Genomic DNA, 18,008 nt, shown 5'->3' with positions numbered 1-18,008 from the left:
TTGCTGCACTATTCTTTTTTCTCTCAAAATTCTCTACATTACTTTTAAAGAAGTTGTTTTTAATATTCTAAGTGGGATAAATGTTCATTTATTCATTATTCAATGAGGCATTACCACTAATAAGATAAATGCTGCATCTGTATCTTGAGCATATTCACTTTTCATATTTCATATTATACATGTTTTAAACTGTCAGCCTATGGAGGACTAAACATGACTTAAGTCTCAATAAATAAATAATGTATAAATAAATGTATAAATAAATACAGGAATAAATACATACAGAAATAAATAAATGGGACCTGCTACCTCATTCACATATTAACACAGAAATACATAAATAAATAGATGTAGGTGAACTATTTATACATGCATGTATTTGCTTATGCATTTGTTTATGTTTTTATACATTTATTTATACATTTATTTATTTATTTATTGATACTAAAGTCATGTTTAGTCCTCCATCTCAGCCAACACAAAGGTGAGTTTCTAGTTCCCCCTAATGGCATGCATTTGACTACCCTTAATAAAATAATGATATCGTCTAACAGTCTTTACATAAATCGTATATTGATGGTGTGACTCAGGTTTCCTCCTCTTCCTCCAGCAGAGGGCCTGCAGTGTTTACACCGCTGAGCAGGATGAGCTGTGACCGGCTGTGATGCAGGAGGAGAGACGGGGGGAGGAGGAGGAGGAGGAGGGTGGTGCTTGTTTTTCCTGTTCATCACTGGCAGCATCAGGAGCCGGTGGGCGGTGCAGACCCCTGAAGATACAGATAGCCTGCGGATGCTGACCGAAGGCTGCGGTGATAGGCCGGGGGGTGATGCTATTGGAGAGCGGTGTCATATTTTGTATTTGTGCGGGGGAGAAGAGCCGCTACAGCGGCAGCGTCAGGCAGGAGGTGGCAAAGAAAGACGAACAGGTCGTCTTTTGTCTGCAAAACACAGACAACAATAGTTTGTTTTCTTCACCGGAAAACAAGCAGGGTTGTCTTCCTCCTCTTTCAGACTGAGGTCCTGCGTGCAGAGATTTTGTCTCTTTAAGGACACTTCTGCAGACACAGATTTGGTTCGGGTATTAAGTCCTCCATTGGTCGGAAGGATACAAGAGACAAAGCATCAGCTGTTGACTCAAGATCTGCTCATGAGCCTTTAAAGTCAGGCAGGGCACCGATTAGAGAGGGTGATGCAATTTGGTGAAAGCTGTCACTTCTGATTTACAGCCGAGGTCTTCCTTGGGGTCCATCTGTAGGAGGCAGCGGGCTGGAGATCACGGAGGGGACAAGAGGCCTTTGTCAACAAACACATCTCAGCATCCTGACGTGTTTCTGCCGGTAGATGCTCTTGTCTCTGACGCTCTTCCTGTGGAGGCTCTACCGACATTTCTCCATCATGTTCAGCTCAGAAAGACTCACAGTCCCGGAGTATGTGAGCCGGCTGCAGAGAGGGAGGAGCGGCTCCGGCTGCGACCCCAAAGCGGTCTCCCCGGGCATCAATGCCGACGTCCAGTTGGTTCTGGACAACTCCCTCCCCGCCCTGCGCTCCGCCATCAGGAGGCTGAAGTCGTCTATGGAGACCTCGGATTCAGACGAGACCCGCAGCTCCATCGCGCAGCTCTTCCAGCTGGTGGAGGAGGCCTGGGTTTTGCCCACTGTAGGCCGCCAGGTGGCCGAGGAGATCTGCAACAGGATCCGGCTCGACGGAGGCCTGGAGCTGCTGCTCCAACTTCAACAGACACCTGCTGTGGAGATCACCTATGAGTCTGCAAAACTGCTGGAGCAGATACTGATCTCAGAGAACAGGTACAGTGTGTGTACAGGGCTGGATCTTCTGAAGATTTTAATGTGCACTTTCTGTTGAAAGTTTGTTTATTATTGCCATAGTTTTTGAGGCCTTAATACATGTTAATATAATAATGCATCATGTTGCACAAAACAACACAAGCAAATGACAATATCATGTAATATAATAGTGTTTCTGTCATATGATCTCTCCAGGACAGAATAATGGAAACAACTTACCACATAGTAACAACACAACATAATAACCTGAGTTTACAACTTAGGTTATAGCAAGGCTCTTGCTTGTACAAAGGCATGTATTCATGTTTTGTGTCCACTGGAATTGTTGGGTCTACGTAAATCATAAATAGGTCATAGAGTGTGGTCTATACCTAGTCTGTAAAGTGTCCTGAGATAACTTTTGTTATGATTTGGCACTATAAATAAAATTGAATGGTATGACCTCCTTATATATATTTTAGGACATATTTTCTGATTACTCAATTCATCATTCAGTCTATAAAAATGTTTGAAAACACCTGTCCAATAATCCACAGGTAACATGACATCGTGAAAGTTTAGTCCGACCAGCAGTCCAAAACTAAACTATATTTCATTTACAGTGTTATAAAACAGAGAAAATCAGCCTTTCCTCATATATGAGAAGCGGGTTCTGAAGACTGTTTGGCGATTTTGCTCAATGAAGGACTTAAAGGATTAATCAACTGTCAAAACTGTTGCTTCAGTCGAACTGCGGTCAGCCTGAGTGCATTACTGAAGCTTTGTCATCATATTCCTGTTTTCAGAGATTATGTAGCGCGTATAGGTCTGGGGGTCGTCCTCAACCTGACTCGACAGAAGGAAGATGCGCAGCTGGCTCGCAGTGTATCGGGGATCCTGGAGCACATGTTCAAACACACAGAGGAGACATCTGTCCAACTCATCTCTAACGGTGCCCTGGACGCCCTCCTCTTCTGGTGCCGAGGTACAGACCCCACTGTGCTGCGCCACTGCGCCGTGGCTCTAGCGAACTGTGCCATGTATGGAGGCCACCGCTGCCAGCGATGGATGATCGAGAAACAAGCGGCTGAGTGGCTTTTCCCACTGGCTTTCTCCAAAGAGGATGAACTCATTCGCTTCCATGCGTGTCTGGCTGTGGCTGTGTTAGCTGCGAACCGGGAGATTGAGAAAGAAGTGGTGAAATCTGGAACCCTGGAGCTTGTTGAGCCATTCATTGCATCTTTGGATCCGGATGACTTTGCCCGCAGTTTATTGGACAGTGCAGACTGCATGCAGGGTAAGACGGCAGCGGATCTGCAGCATCTTCTGCCATTACTGGATGGCACAAGACTGGAGGGAAAGTGCATTGCAGCCTTTTACCTTTGCGTTGAGGCCAGCATCAAGTCTCGTCAGCGTAACACTAAGGTACAATCACTGTCCACTTTCCATGTAACTCAACATTTTTACGTAATACTGTCTGGTTTGTTGTGACTTTAATTTGTGCTCCTTTCAAGATATTTCAAGAGATTGGAGCAGTGCAGAGTCTAAAAAGAATTGTCATGTACTCCAGTAATGGCACAGCCTGTGCTCTCGCCAAGCGGGCACTGAGAATGATGGGGGAGGACGTGCCAAAACGTATCCTATCTTGCGTGCCCAACTGGAAAACCTGTGAAGTGCAGACCTGGCTGCAACAGGTTGGCTTCAGTGCCTATTGTGACCGCTTTCAGGTACAACTTTTTTTACTCAACAGAGAGACTGTACAGGCATAAATATCAACCTGTTAAACAAAATTTCTCACCTTTTGCTGTATAGGAGCTCCAAGTGGATGGAGACCTCCTGCTGAACATCACGGACCAGGAACTGAGCGCCGATCTGGGCATGACTGCAGGCCTCACTCGCAAGAGGCAAGTGCTATGAACCTTTCAATTCAGGAGCAATGTGACGAATGTCTGACAAATACCTCGGTTTCGTCTCCTCCTGCAGGTTTTTGAGAGACTTGCGCGTGTTGAAGACTTATGCCAACTACTCCATGTGTGACCCAAACAACATGGCTGACTGGTTAGTTGAGATGGACCCTCGTTTCCGTCAGTACACCTACGGCCTTGTTCAGTCAGGAGTGGATCTCAACAACGTCCAGAGCCTGACCGATCTGCAGCTCCAGCACGACTGCCACATAGGCAACGGAGTCCACAGAGCCAAGATACTCTCTGCTAACCGCAGGCCCTTAAAACCATGCCACACAGATGCCCAGCCTGCAGGGCCCGACGTGTTCATCAGCTACCGTCGCACTACTGGCTCCCAGCTGGCCAGGTCAGAACTGAAACAGGATTAGTGGAAAAATAAGTAGGAAATGGGGTAAATTAGAGCCAGGGCAAGAGCAGAAGGCATGTGTGCTACAGCTACATTTTTACTTGACTTTCTAATTTTCTTCTCTATCCCAAGCCTTCTGAAAGTGCACCTGCAGGTTCGAGGATACAGCGTCTTCATAGATGTGGAGAAGCTGGAGGCTGGTAAATTCGAGGACAAACTGATCCAGAGCGTACAGCGGGCGCGCAACTTCATCCTGGTCCTGTCCGCCAATGCACTCGACAAGTGCATGGGTGACACTGATATGAAGGACTGGGTGCATAAGGTCAGAAGTTTTCCATTCTCTGGAACTCCATGCTGAAATATTACGTCTCATTATATCTGATCTCTGCTTAAAACTTTCAGTTCCACTTGGCTCTTCATCAAGATATTTATATTGATACAACAGCTGCTTGTGGAATCTTTTTAATCCTGTTACAATCATATTCCCTGTCAGATGAAATTACATGTGACATACATATTGTAGCTAAAACAAGGGGTAGGATGTTTTACATCTGTGCTTTAACATGTGTGAACATTTTATGTATTTCATAGACTCAAAGGAATTCTCATTAATCTTGCAGGAGATAGTCACAGCCTTGGCTGGTAAGAAGAACATAGTGCCTGTCACAGATAACTTTATGTGGCCCAACCCCACGTCTCTGCCGGAGGATATGAGAGCGATTCTCAACTTCAACGGCATCAAGTGAGTAACTGTTTACTCTAAAGACTCAAATCAACCAAAACTTTACTGTGCAAAATCTTGTTATTGGTTAACACATCTGTGTATCTGGGACAGCACCTTTTCACACCAACTGTGACTGTGTGGTGTACAATAAACTTCATTTAGAAGGGGTCAGGAAGATCCCTTCCTCAACAGTTGATTTAGTTGGATTGGGATTTTTCAAGTCAAAATAATAAATATTTTAAAGCCTCTTTTATTTCTATGATTAATAATTTACGAATACAAAGGTTACAACTTTTTACTGTCTGTGATCCATGTTTCCCATGCTAATATTGCTTATAATGCACGCCATCAAATGCCCGTTGCCTTTTTGTTGACGCAGATGGTCCCATGAGTATCAGGAGGCCACGATCGAGAAGATCCTACGCTTTCTGAAAGGACAGCAAGACCAAATCGACAGCGCGGACGCCTCCAAAGGGCAGGAGAAGAAATAAACAGACAGTTCGATCTCAGCTATAATACGTTTAGATGATGCCAAATTACACATGGCCTACGGTGAACAGGCCGGCAGCTTTCCCTGCTCTGCCCAAATGCATGTGAAGTCAATTTGATTTTATTTAGCTTACATGCTCATACAAATACCTAATATATATATTATAATATACCACGAACAAGAACAGAAAATTATAAAGGGGATTTCAAATTGTATATAATGAACTGTAAGCCTTTAATGATAGCACCCTCACACTGCTGTATATGTGTAATCAGGTACAGTATACGCCTTCTGTCTCTCAGGAAAATAACTGTGATTGATCAGCTGTCATTGGCACCCCAGCAAAAGCATCAATAGCATTTTCTGAAGCATCCACTAATCCCAAACGTTATATGTAATCTTACTTTACTGTTTTTATGTTTGGGTTGTGACGTACCTGAGCAGATACAGTGACGTGTTCATGATGGCAGTATCCACGGTGGGCATAATCCTAACTAGAGGCATGACATATTGTACAGAAACAAACAAGCTACACGCTGTATAACTGCCCCTGATTTGACCACAGATTTAAGGAGCGTGCAGGAAATGAAAAATGCCTATGTATTATTAAACGTTTCCTTCCTGCTGTATGTTTAACTTTGAATTGAAATACATAAACTTAGAGTATTCATAAATGCACCGATGAGTCTTTGAAAATGACTCCGTCTGTGTTACAGATTGTCAAGTCTGATGAGTAGAATTCTTTGTCCGCTTTGTAATTGATACCTTTGTTCTCTCAGTGTGTTAAACGGAAGCAGAAAAATAAAAAACAAAAACACATCCAGCAATATACAAGATACACCGAGGTTTGTGAAAATATAAAAGACAAGGGGCAGATCAAAAATTAAGAAAAAAACCCTGCTTCATAATAGATGTGTGATAAAACATTTACGTCTCTCCTGTTCTGTACAGTTATATCACTGTAACCGGATGGCAACTGCTGTTCTGCAGGGCTTTTATCTGATATGGTCTACATATTGTTTGCCTCTAATGTCTTCCTTACATGTGCTTTGTGAACTTTTCTTTTCAAATATTTGATTTTTTTAAATCATATTTTTAACATTCTCAGTGTGAAACAAACATCATTTGGTCCCTTTATTTGAAACATAGTGAAAATAAAAGGTGCTGTAAAAGAATTAACAGTGACATCCTTTGTTTGAAATTCACTTAATCACAGGTGACATGTAAACTTAAACAAATTTAACCTTCATCTTTATCACAAACTATTCATAATGATCCAATTATATTCCAAAAAAAAAAAATATGAGATAACAATCTTCATGCTGATCAATTCACAGTAGCTGAGTTAATACTTCACTTAACCTATAAACTTCCCTTTGTGCATTTTAAAGCTGATTTGGCAGCTCTGGTTCCCCCACTGGACATCTAGGACCTGACCCCTGTGTGCATGTCGGCTGTGGGCCTGTGCTCTGGGACTATCCAGTGTTGTTTGTGTTGGTGGGAGTAATCCCTGCCTGCTGCTACAGTTTCATGCTCTGCTGTCGATGACTGATAGTTGGGTTTGGACGTTTGGCAAAGATCATCTTTTCTGCATAGTGTGATACCACAAATCTTACTCACTCCATTGTTTGGGTTCTACAGAGAACTTCCTCAGATCTTTTACCTTAATGAGCAATACCACAGTGTGAAAATACATTTGACTTGTTTCTAGTAAAAAGAAAGTAAGAAATTTACTAAAATTCCAAAAGTAAAAGTACTTTTGTTATTGGATTATAATAATTTACACATTACTGTGCACATCACTTATGCTGCAGCTGGCAAAGATGGGGCTCACTTGAACTACTTTATGTACTGTTGGGTAACTTGAGAAAGCCATATATTATCTGAATCTATAAAAAGACATCTTAATTTAAGTTGCAACTTATGTAAGAAGTGAGAAGTATCAAATACAATATTTGCCCAATTGTTGTACGGACTAGTAGAGGAACCTGTCCTGTAGATAGGATCTGGATGTGGTGGCTGAAAATAGACTGATCTTGTAGTGTAGTTCACAATTTGTATTTTTCTTCCAAATTAGGACGATTCATTACCAAACAAATCACCTATCTATCATTACGTTAAAGTGAAGTGATCTCAATGAATGATATTTGTAGATGTAAAACATTTAGCAAATTAAAACAACACCTGCCACCGACCTGAATCAATTACGTGCGCAGTAAAGTCACTGCAGCAAATATCTTGGACATTTAAGCAGCAAAAATCAAACGAGTACCGGTAGTTATAAACTTGACAAAGGAAACAGAACTAAACTTTAGCCTTAAGCTTTAGTTACGCTGCTGACTGCTGTACAGCTGCACAGAAGGGCATTTCACAGAATCAAATTAATATTTTCCTCACTAATGGCACACTTTTTCACCCACCTGCAACACATCCACTATTAACTGATCTGCACATCACTAAACTTACCATATGAATAAAGTGCCCTTTAAATCGTAGGAAAATACTGCGCCATTTACCAGGTTTTTGTTGGTCGATGGCACAATCTCATTTTAACACCAGCACACCCAGGGGCGCATGAGTTGAGCGCAAAAACATTTACTAAAACAACATGGATGTGTAAATTACAACTGCGTTGGTCTGGATCCAGCAGTGACAGTTTTGCTGTGTGCCTGGTGGAAGATCGAGCCCATTATGTTCATGTTTTGGAACAACCGAGGAGTTTGTGGATGTTTTCTTTTATGGTCAGCACCGTAAGCTGTAGTGTGCTTTTAGAGCTACTGAAGTTAAAACATTAAAAATAGAAATGTGTAGGGTACAATCTTTTGCATAAAATCACAAAATGACATTGAACCATGTTCATGATATGATAAGACATAATTTGTATGAATCATAAAACATCATAAGACATAACCACAGTGTCCACTGTCAAATGATTTAGACAGAGGAGGTGTACAGTCATGTCAGTCAGGAGGTTGATCGTTCATCCTCTGGTGTGACCAGGAAGAATCCCATTGCTGGGCTCGTTAACAGCAGTCAGCTGCCCTATCACTGTGTTCAGATCAAAAGTCTCTCCCAGATGGACCTGGTGGATGACTTTGAGTCAGTCTGCTCACCTCATAGACTGACACCAGGACAAACTTTAACTTCCTCGATGACCTTTAGGTTCCTGCCCTCTGCTCCTCTTCAGGTCAGGATGCTGGGGAGTCTATGTGGCCTCTCCTCTGCTCTAAACATTGTAGGGTCCTAAAAAGACAAACATGAAAAATGATGAATAGTTTATATTGCCCACCAGGTGTGGATATTGATTTTTTTTTTGTAATGTGCTTATTGGAAATGTTTTGCTTTTGGAACTAGAATTCACTAATAAGAAAACAACAAAACGTTCAATGAGGCAAGAGCAACACTCACCCAATTATTCCAGCGGGGATGAAGAGGATAATGGCAGCAAGTAGGAAGGGGAAGCCCTTCATGAAGTAAAGTGTGGCTGGGTAGATGGAGTTGAAGAGGCCACTGCCCACAAGAAAACATAAGCTCTCCACACAGGCGACGGAAGCAAACAGGGTACCTGAGAGGAAGTACAAACGTCAATAAAAGTCTCTTAAGACAAAGGGACATCTGCTTCGAAATTAAACTGCACTGCAGCATTATACTACTGATCTAAGTATAACAATTAAAATTCACTGGCTACTAGAGATGCACCGATCCAATCTGATCCCGAAACCTGGGCTGAGCGTAACAGCCGATACCTAATACCGATCCGTTACTACTGTTGAATGAATGAACCGTATACTTTGCCATGTGAGTGAAGGCGTCAGGCTTGACATAAACATTTAGCATTTTAAAAAGGTAACAAATTAACACAGATATAAATGTACTCAATATTATTTATTAACAAATAACAAAGTGTACATTAGCAGCAAAAATGAATAAATAGCTCTTCCATGTAAAGTGCACTGCAAACAGAGATATTCAAATGGAATATAAAATATAGCAGTTGCCTGAAACCCAACAAACAATCACTTAATTAACTTTATTAGTCAATATCGGAGCCGATATCCGATCCAGACCGGTGCATCTCTACTGGCTACAAAGCTGACACGGGTTCTGAAAACAATATATCATGTATTAAAAACAATGTTTAAAACATGAATAGTATTTGTACATGTTCAGTGACTGACCTTGTTCTAAGAGTGTAACGATACTTGGATCTGGATCGATATGTCGATTCAATGATCAACGATCCAATAACATCAAAGTAAAGTAAAAAGTAAAAAATTTTTATTAAAAAGGAATAATAGATTGTTTTCATGTAAATGTCTGGGAAAGCTAAACAGTAAAAATGTATATTTTTAAGTATATTTTAGTTGCTTTTTGAGGGTTGATATAAATGTAACTGCTAACTTATTGTGGCAGACTTTGTGACATCATTAAAAACTGCATTGTTGTCCAAAGAAATTATATATTATCGTATTGTGATAAAGCTTGTGATTTACATCCCTACCTTGTTCTGATGGGCCCACCAACTTGGACAGCTTTGACCTGAGCACAGGCGTCGCAGCCATGAAGAGGAAACACAGACCATAACCTGGTGACAAACAAATGAACAGATTTGATACAATAAAAAGGAGCTCCAACAAGTTAAATATCAGCAAAAGATTTATATTGTACATTTTGAAACGACATTAACAAATATTACAAATATTCTAAATGATGTAACATGGTCCATATGATATTGTGCAGCTACTTTACAATCTCTGAAATCCTAACTACATACGCACGGTTAAACTTGTGTGGATGTTAATTTTCCCCACAGTCTACAAGCAGAGGAAGTGTTTTTTTAATTGACTGGTATCCAAAGTTGCCTGTTAACACGAAGCCTGTTCAGTCTGTCAACTCGCTGAGCTGGACTCCTGATAGCGTCAGTCTGATAATGTGAGACTATTTTCAACGGTGGCAGAAAAAAGTGTCCTTGCTTTCAAATCCTTTCGGCAGAGCTTGGACAGCACAGTCAGAGGAGGATAGTGAAAGTAAAACGGACATATTCAATTTCAGCGTAAAGTCATTAAATGGACAACTAATGGATATACTCAGCAATTTTGCTGCAAGGGATAAGGGATAATCATAGGAAAAGATTTTAGTTGGGCACATATGTCGCCATGTCTTATAAAGGCTGAATGTGCGTAATAATGCGTACATAACTGATTTCTTTGCTTTACGGTGGAGTACGCTTGAAGTCATTTCCCTTGCGATGACTGACTTCGCTTTTGTTTATGAGGAGAAAACAACTTAACAACTCAAATTAATCTTTTCCCGTAGTCAACAAAACATCTGGAGATCACTAACCCACTCCAGATTCTCTCACCTGTAAACATGAGCTGGGTGCTGTCAGCTACGGAGAATAACACCAGCCCGCTGACATTGGAAGCCAGACCCACGAGAGCCACCCAGGAGTCCTCCAGGCAGCGCTGCATGATCTTCAGCCCCAACAGACTGCTAAGGTAGGCCAGGTGTTGAGCTGCTGATCCGTAGCCAATGAGGGCCGGCCCCCAACACAGCGGTGAACTCAGCTCGTACAACACGTACAACTCCCTGCTGCCGAAGTGTACAGTCACCACCAGGAAGAAACACAGCGTGTATAGCCATAGCTTGCATCTGTGAAATCTTCCGCCTGCCTCACTGGTGCTGCCCCCTGTTGAGAAGAGGTGCCAGACAGCTTTATAGTGGCGAGAGGTGAAGAGCTTGGCACTCGGGTCTGGCAGGACGGACTCACGGACAAACAGGTAAGTGTACAGAGCCGAAGCCAAGTTAGTGGCCAGGACCAGCCAGAATGGGTTGATGTACCTAAATGCAGGCATAAAAATATAATGGTAATGATCATCAATTCAGATAGGAAAGTGCACTGGTTTGACTGACTTCTCTAGAGACTGTGACTGTGCAACAAGACGCTTTTCTTACCCTTGTGCCCGTCGCCACTGCCCTCCAATGATGCTGGCTAGCATCCCTGAAAGGCCCAGACAAGCCTCCAAGACCGCCACTCTGAATGTGCGGGATTTTCTGTCGCTGATATCGGCCACATACGCAAAGCAGCCCGCCAGGATGGCGTTGAAATCACCCGAAAGGCCACTAAGCAGCCTGCCTACCAGAAAGTAGACCACAGGCAGCTTCAGGTACATCACCACTAGGTAAACCACAGCTTGGAGAGCCAGGCCGAGGCTGGGGATGATAAGGACAAGTCTGCGACCTGCGACGTCACTCCATGAGCCCAGGAGAGGCACCACGAACAGGCCGACAGAAAAGCCCCCAAGACTGATGTACAGGTTCCAGTGGGCTGTCAAGGTTTCCACCTCCTGCAAAAAACAGTCAACCACATTTATCAGTAAACAAGAGTTTAAGAGACTCAAGTTGTTTATGCTTGGCCCCCTCTCCTACCCATTGTCACATTTACCGTGCATCCTAGGAGTTAATTTGGTCCCTGACTAGATATGTATGACAAAGGGGGCCCTAGTGAACAGGGCTGAAAACTACTGATCTATGTACAGTACCTAACCACTACTAATGGTTCTCATTTAAAAAGCATCAGTGAACCCATCCGAATAGTGCAGGGTCATCATTTCTCTGTTCCTTAGTTTCAACTTGTGACAGCTGTTCCTCTTTGCTTTTATTTATTTACCCATGCACCTGCATTTAGGTACAGATGATTTCACCTCTTTGTCTGTCTATACTTAGTCATTATATTTAGCTTTGAAATAATGCTTCTACAGGGCCTATAGAAAGTCCTGATACCCTTTTTGTGTTTTACAGCCTGATATGATAATATATATAAAAATATATTTTTCCAGCGTGATTTCGGTACATATTTTACCATACAACATTCAAGTGAAATAGCTTTTTTCATTCTGTTTTTTTTTAATTTCTGAAAACTAATAAAAAATGAAAAACTAGAATAGCAATGTTGGAAAAGTGATGAGTCCACAGATTTAATACTTTGTGGAGGCACCTGTTGCTTTAACTACAGCCATCAGTCTGTTTGGATCTGTCTCTACCAGTTTTGTGCACCTAGATCGGAAAATATATTTCCCCATTCTTCCAGCAGAACTATTCAAGTTCGGTCAAATTCTGTGTTGAGCAGCGATGGACTGCACTCTTCAAGTTCACCCACAGATGTTCTGTAGATTCAGGTCAGGGCTCTGACTTGGCCACTCTAGGACATTCACCTTCCTCTCCTATAGCCACTGAAAGCCCAAAAAGTGCAATTTTGATCTCATCTGACCAGCTCTTTTGAAAGCATCTTTCCAACCATGATTAATTATATGTGTTACAATGCACTGCGAGGTGGTGAATCCTCTGCTGTGGGATTTTTTGATATTTGTAATTTATAATCTTTATTAGGTCAGACGTGAATCCTGCATCCCCTATGTAAACCTTTTCATATGACAAAATTGATCGCCATGTTTGTATATGGTCTGCCAGATGACATGAGATAATCCCGGAGAACACTGAGACATTTTTGTCCTGTACATCCTGTTCCTGTAAAGTCTTGTGGTGACGAGTCTGAGAGAATGCTTTGTCTGAAGATGTCACCCAGCTGAGTCTTTGCCCTTGTGACCTTATCTGTAAGTTGGATTCCTCCTCCAAAGGTAGATGGCTACTAAACTCAGGGTCTCTCCTTCTGACTGAGCTTTGTGTTTGAGACGGCAGGAGTTTAACTTATTTTTGTCTACAGAGAAAAATACTTTTTCAAATAAACCACAGAGAAAAAGCTGATCCTGTTTGTTGATCTTTATCGAACAGACTAATTTCCACAACACCTCAAAGAACAGCTGATTTTATTCTGAAGTAAAGTCAAAGCCATCATAATTGATGTCAGGTGGAGGCCAATGAACTTAATCCGTTATACCTGAGAATATTTTATAATGGTTATTCTACACTTTTCCAACACTGCTTTTCTAGTTTTTAATTTTGTATTAATTTTCAGAAAGTTTGTGGAAAAAAACGTTTTTTTAGGTATAATCATATCAGGCTGCAAAACAAAAAAGTGACTATTTCAAAGGGGTATCATGACTTTCTATAGGCACCCTAATTGTACCTAAATGATGATGTCTTTCACTGTGGACTTGCTTTTATTAGGCCAGTGATTTATGTTTTTTCATGTGCTGTTTTTGTCTGTGTGTTGTACACTGAGTGGATTAAAATGTAGCACAATGCCATTTTTTAACAATATCCTACACATTTCTATTAATAATGTCATTTTTATATTATTGCTTTAGATGCAACTATTTTAATACTGGTTTTAACTTACAGGTCAGTAGACTGGCTGAGTCGTGATGAGCAGACTGAACTATTTTGTGCCTTTTGTAAGGGGGGAGGTGAGAGGGCCCTCTGTGAACCTCCACTATTTTCCGCAATACATAATCTCTCAATGTATTCAGCCATTGTTTTTATTTATCTTATGACAGTTGTTACTCAGAAAACACTAATTACGAGGAAAAAAAGTTTTCCCAGCCACCCCACCCTTGTGCCCTGGGTAGTCTGCCCCCCCCCCGTCTTCGTCCATGATCCTGAGACAGGATAATGTTAGGCAAACAGCATTTTGACACGGTTCCTGTTATTAAACCACATTTAAAATTACAATTCCTTTACTTCAGACTTTAGTGAATTTAGTGAAGTGCTGAAATCATTTCGTCTACAACCCCTTTAACTTACGGGACTTTATTATAAACAGAAGTCCATTGCTAGGCGACAGCTTTGGTCCTTGGTAACTTCCTGTCAGCTGATATCATTCACATACACTGCAACAGGAAATAAACTAGGACTGTTTATGTTTACATCTTTGAAAGGCTCCATAAAGCCCTTTGTTCCCCCCGGATAGTTAATAAGTGCATGTTACGAAGCCGTGGCTATGATAAATGTGACATTTGAGTAACCGTTAAAAAAACGTTGACTACCGTTTGAAGAGGGTCCGGGGGCACGGAGCTGTTGCTGCACTCCGACCTCCTGGAGCCGTTGAAGCCGAGGTCCTCGCTGATCCGATCCCACAGATACTGAGTGGACAGAGGCGCCTGCAGGGCCAGAGAAAACATGGAGAGGAACAGCACCGGCTCCACGGACACCGGCAGCAGCGGGCATGTGAACGGCGGTCGTACGAAGCGGGTGCCCGGTACATTAACATCAGCCTCCCCTTTGTGCTCGGTGGTTTCGTCGTCAGTGGATGCGACGTCGTTGAGCTCGTCGCCGGGAAGGATCGCCGCGGTGTCCAGCTCGTCCATGTCGAACAGACTTCACTGTAAACATTAACCGTGGTAAGTTAATGTGCGTACTTAACGCCACTTTATGTTAGAAGTATCTGAACAAAAGCGAGGCATTAGGTTGCTCTCTAACTTTCGGTAACGTTACTAGTGTGTTCACGCTGCTGGTAACGTTAGTTACAACGGCTGGACGGTAACTTATCCAACGGCTGAGCTCAGCGGAATAAAGGAAGCGATACTGAGGCACATTAAAGTGTGAACTCAGCGACACCCCCTGGCCGAAGAGGTGAACTACATTTTCTAAGACGAATATATCAGTATAGTTACATCAACTGGCCACTTCAAGCTTAACTTTACCCACTGATTTAATAATAATAATAATGATAATAAGTTTATTTGATACGGCACATTTTTACAGACAAAGTCACACAGTGCTTCACATGATAACATTGTTAAAATAAGACCCAGACTGTAAAAGGAGCAAGCAAAAAATTGATACCATCTCATCTCATCTCATCTCATCTTCATCCGCTTATCCGGGGTCGGGTTGCAGGGGCAGCAGCTTTAGCAGGGGACCCCAAACTTCCCTTTCCTGGGCCACATTAACCAGCTCTAACTGGGGGATCCCAAGGTGTTCCCAGGCCAGCGTGGAGATATAATCACTCCACCTGGTCCTGGGTCTTCCCAGAGGCCTCCTCCCAGCTGGACGTGCCTGGAACACCTCCCTAGGGAGGCGCCCAGGGGGCAACCTTACTAGATGCCCGAACCACCTCAACTGGCTCCTTTCAACGCAAAGGAGCAGCGGCTCTACTCCGAGTAGACCAGCCACCCTCCTGAGAAAACCCATTTCGGCCGCTTGTACCCGGGACCTCGTTCTTTCGGTCATGACCCATGACCCAAATTGATACCAATGGAATTAAAAGTACTTAAAAACCCAAAATGACAAACCTGAGACAAAAGCCACTTTAAACAAGTTAACTAGTTGCCTCGAATTGAGCATTAACATTAACACCAGGGCCAGAGCCAACATTTGAAAAATCCTGAGGCCTGAAAAGTAGCCCAATTCATAATCTTAAAAACACGGGAATCCACCTATTTAATTTCAAAAAGTGGCCTATTTTCTTTTTTTTTTAAATTCCCACAGTTTCTAAAAACACCTCAAATTCTCCACAAAAAGCAGGAAGTGTAGACACACTTGCTCTGAATGACTTCAACACATCTGCGCCCACAGGACATCACTAGTTTCTCACACTGCTCTGGTTTGGTCTTGGTCCATCCTTCTTCAGTCTCGTCCCCAGTTCAGTAACTGTAGTGGGTTTCTTAGCAATTACTTTGTTTCCAAGGATTTTACATTTTATTGTTTCAATATTCTTAACTTCAAAGAATTGCATAACCTATTTTGCCGTGTGACAGGGGGCATTTTCTTGTATGAAAGTTGCAGCCGATTGGGAGACAGTTGCAGTGAAGGTATTGCATGTTGCTGAAGGAGGTTCACATAAACATTTGCATTCACCCTGCCATGTATCTGTAGATGGGGCCCCTCCTCCAAATTTAACTGACTTCTTTAAACACTTTGGGTTCAGTCTTCCCACAGTCCTACGCAAAACATTACGTTTCCATCAGACACAAATAAATTGAACGTATGCAATCCTTGCCCTGTTCAGCCCTGAACTGGAGAGCAACTCCAGCTGCAGCGTTGAACCGATTCCCCACTGAGAGTCTTCACATATTCCTGTCCTCTCATGCACCTGTTTTACGTGGGCCAGCCTTTTTGAGGGACTTAAATTAATCTGTGTCCTTGTGAAGTTTAAATATTCTTTAAATCACAATCTTGGAACGACCAACCTCTCTTGCAATGACTGAGAGGGTCATCCCTTTGGCCTTCATCTGGACAACCTGCTGTCACAGGGTTTCAGTCACCTTAGAGCAGCTGACATCTTGGAAAGTAACCAGGAGAATTAAGTAAATTGTCACCAGGTGCCAGATTAACACCAAGGTATCTGAAAGTGTTAATCTGGCACCTGGTGACAATTTACTTAATTCTCAGTGCTTTTTTCACAAAATAAAGTTTTTGTTGAAGTGCCTTGGCTATTTAAAAAAATATGCTAGTACAGCAATGGTGTAGCCACATCAGATATTATATCAAATTATGAATATCAAAAAAACAACAGTATTTCAGAATAAATCAGGAACCAATACTTTGCTGTCTAATTTTGATCTCCACTGTATACCATGTCTACTATGTCGTGAGTAATTATTCTCGATTGATAACGCTACTTCTAATAATGAGGTTAAGGAGAAATCAATTTAACTTGAGGCATTTTCTAATTTCGGGGGAGGAATGTTTGGCAGAATAGCAAACTAGCTGTCGGCAACTTAACTGTAATTAAATACATACTCAGGGTAGTCTCAAACAAAGAAACATCACTCATCACTGTCTCTTGCAAAACCTTTTCACTTCACACACGCACAGTGAGAGGATGATCTGGTTTGTCTACATTTCAGCCTCTGTCGTAGACTTTTCTTAGGAATCACAACGTACGCCCACACGACTTATTTACTAAGCCATTAAATCTGTTATCTAATGACACTTTGTTTTTTACAGATCACCCTCTCCTGCTCCTTCAACAAGACACAAACAACACAGTTATCACGTCGTAATTCCCATCAGGCATATTCAACGGTAAATGTGCCTTGCTCTCTTTGATAATCAGTGATAAAGCTTTATTCCATCCACTACTTCAGCAAGCACCCGAAGGTGTGAAATGATGTAAATGTGTGATGTCTAATCTGTGGTAGGCCTTTTTAATTATCATTAATAATTTCTTTTACACCTGAAAGGCAAATCAGCTGTGTTTTTCCGTAGATTATTGCTCCTGGTTCTTACCGTATCGACCCCTTTCTAAACACATGGAAACGCCCCCTGTACATGCAGGCCCCTTTATTCTAAAGTACATTTTTAACCTTTTTTCAGAGGAACATACTGTTTATTAGAGGTGTGACGAGATTTCTCGTTATATCAACACATAAGTGGATGAACGGCAACAGAGTGACAGTAAAGTCACGAACAATATATAAGAACTGTGAGAGGATAGTTCGGTCAAACAGTGCAACACTTTAGGAATAATGTGTCTCAGCGTAAAATTGAGGGGATTTCATCGTCTCAGCGCTCATCGTGCTGGAAGATTTGTTTCTGTAAAGATATGTTTAGAAGTTAATGAGGCTGAGCATGACTGTCGTAATGAAAGTGATTGAAAATGTCATTCTACCACTGAGGAGTCAGGAGAGCGAAGAGCAGAGGCTCATTAAACAAACACCAGCAACAGAGTTCAAGTTTTAGACAGCCAGTGAAGTATACAGGAGGGGGGCGACTCATTTTGTGGATCCTGGAGAAAACAGTGACTAAAGCTTGAATCTTTGGTGAGGAAAATGTATTGAACGCTAAATTGTACAGTG

The 18,008-nt window shown here is 42.0% G+C and overlaps 2 protein-coding genes across 2 annotated transcripts; one reads left to right on the top strand and one right to left on the bottom strand.

The window, feature by feature from the left end:
• Nucleotides 1-1,340: 1,340 nt before the first annotated feature.
• On the top strand, nucleotides 1,341-5,308 carry sarm1 (sterile alpha and TIR motif containing 1; the record flags this gene model as incomplete). The annotated part of the gene is made up of 8 exons (XM_083913361.1): nucleotides 1,341-1,804; nucleotides 2,590-3,208; nucleotides 3,298-3,510; nucleotides 3,596-3,687; nucleotides 3,767-4,093; nucleotides 4,226-4,415; nucleotides 4,714-4,835; nucleotides 5,197-5,308. 8 exons carry the CDS (start codon nucleotides 1,341-1,343, stop codon nucleotides 5,306-5,308), a joined length of 2,139 nt encoding a protein of 712 aa, XP_083769487.1.
• Nucleotides 5,309-7,728: 2,420 nt separating this feature from the next.
• slc46a1 (solute carrier family 46 member 1) lies at nucleotides 7,729-14,574 on the bottom strand. The gene is made up of 6 exons (XM_083913616.1): nucleotides 14,253-14,574; nucleotides 11,263-11,654; nucleotides 10,670-11,148; nucleotides 9,809-9,892; nucleotides 8,716-8,872; nucleotides 7,729-8,550 (listed from the first exon to the last, which is right to left on the bottom strand). The coding sequence occupies exons 1-6, from the start codon at nucleotides 14,571-14,573 to the stop codon at nucleotides 8,496-8,498; spliced, it is 1,488 nt and encodes a 495-aa protein (XP_083769742.1). The 5' UTR covers nucleotide 14,574; the 3' UTR covers nucleotides 7,729-8,495.
• Between the last annotated feature and the right edge of the window lie 3,434 nt (nucleotides 14,575-18,008).

This window comes from Echiichthys vipera (assembly GCF_963691815.1).
Source record: "Echiichthys vipera genome assembly, chromosome: 5".
NCBI classification, from domain to species: domain Eukaryota; kingdom Metazoa; phylum Chordata; class Actinopteri; order Perciformes; family Trachinidae; genus Echiichthys; species Echiichthys vipera.
Note: the sequence above shows the minus strand (reverse complement) of the source record. Positions and strands in the feature narration are given on the sequence as shown.

Coding starts and splice junctions, on each gene's coding strand:
- slc46a1 (XM_083913616.1), bottom strand. CDS start 14,573: ATGGACGAGCTGGACACCGCGGCGATCCTTCCCGGCGACGAGCTCAAC. Junction 11,149..11,262: donor CAGTGGCGACGGGCACAAGG/GTAAGAAAAGCG, acceptor GCCTGCATTTAG/GTACATCAACCCATTCTGGC. Junction 9,893..10,669: donor CACCCAGCTCATGTTTACAG/GTGAGAGAATCT, acceptor GTTTGTCACCAG/GTTATGGTCTGTGTTTCCTC.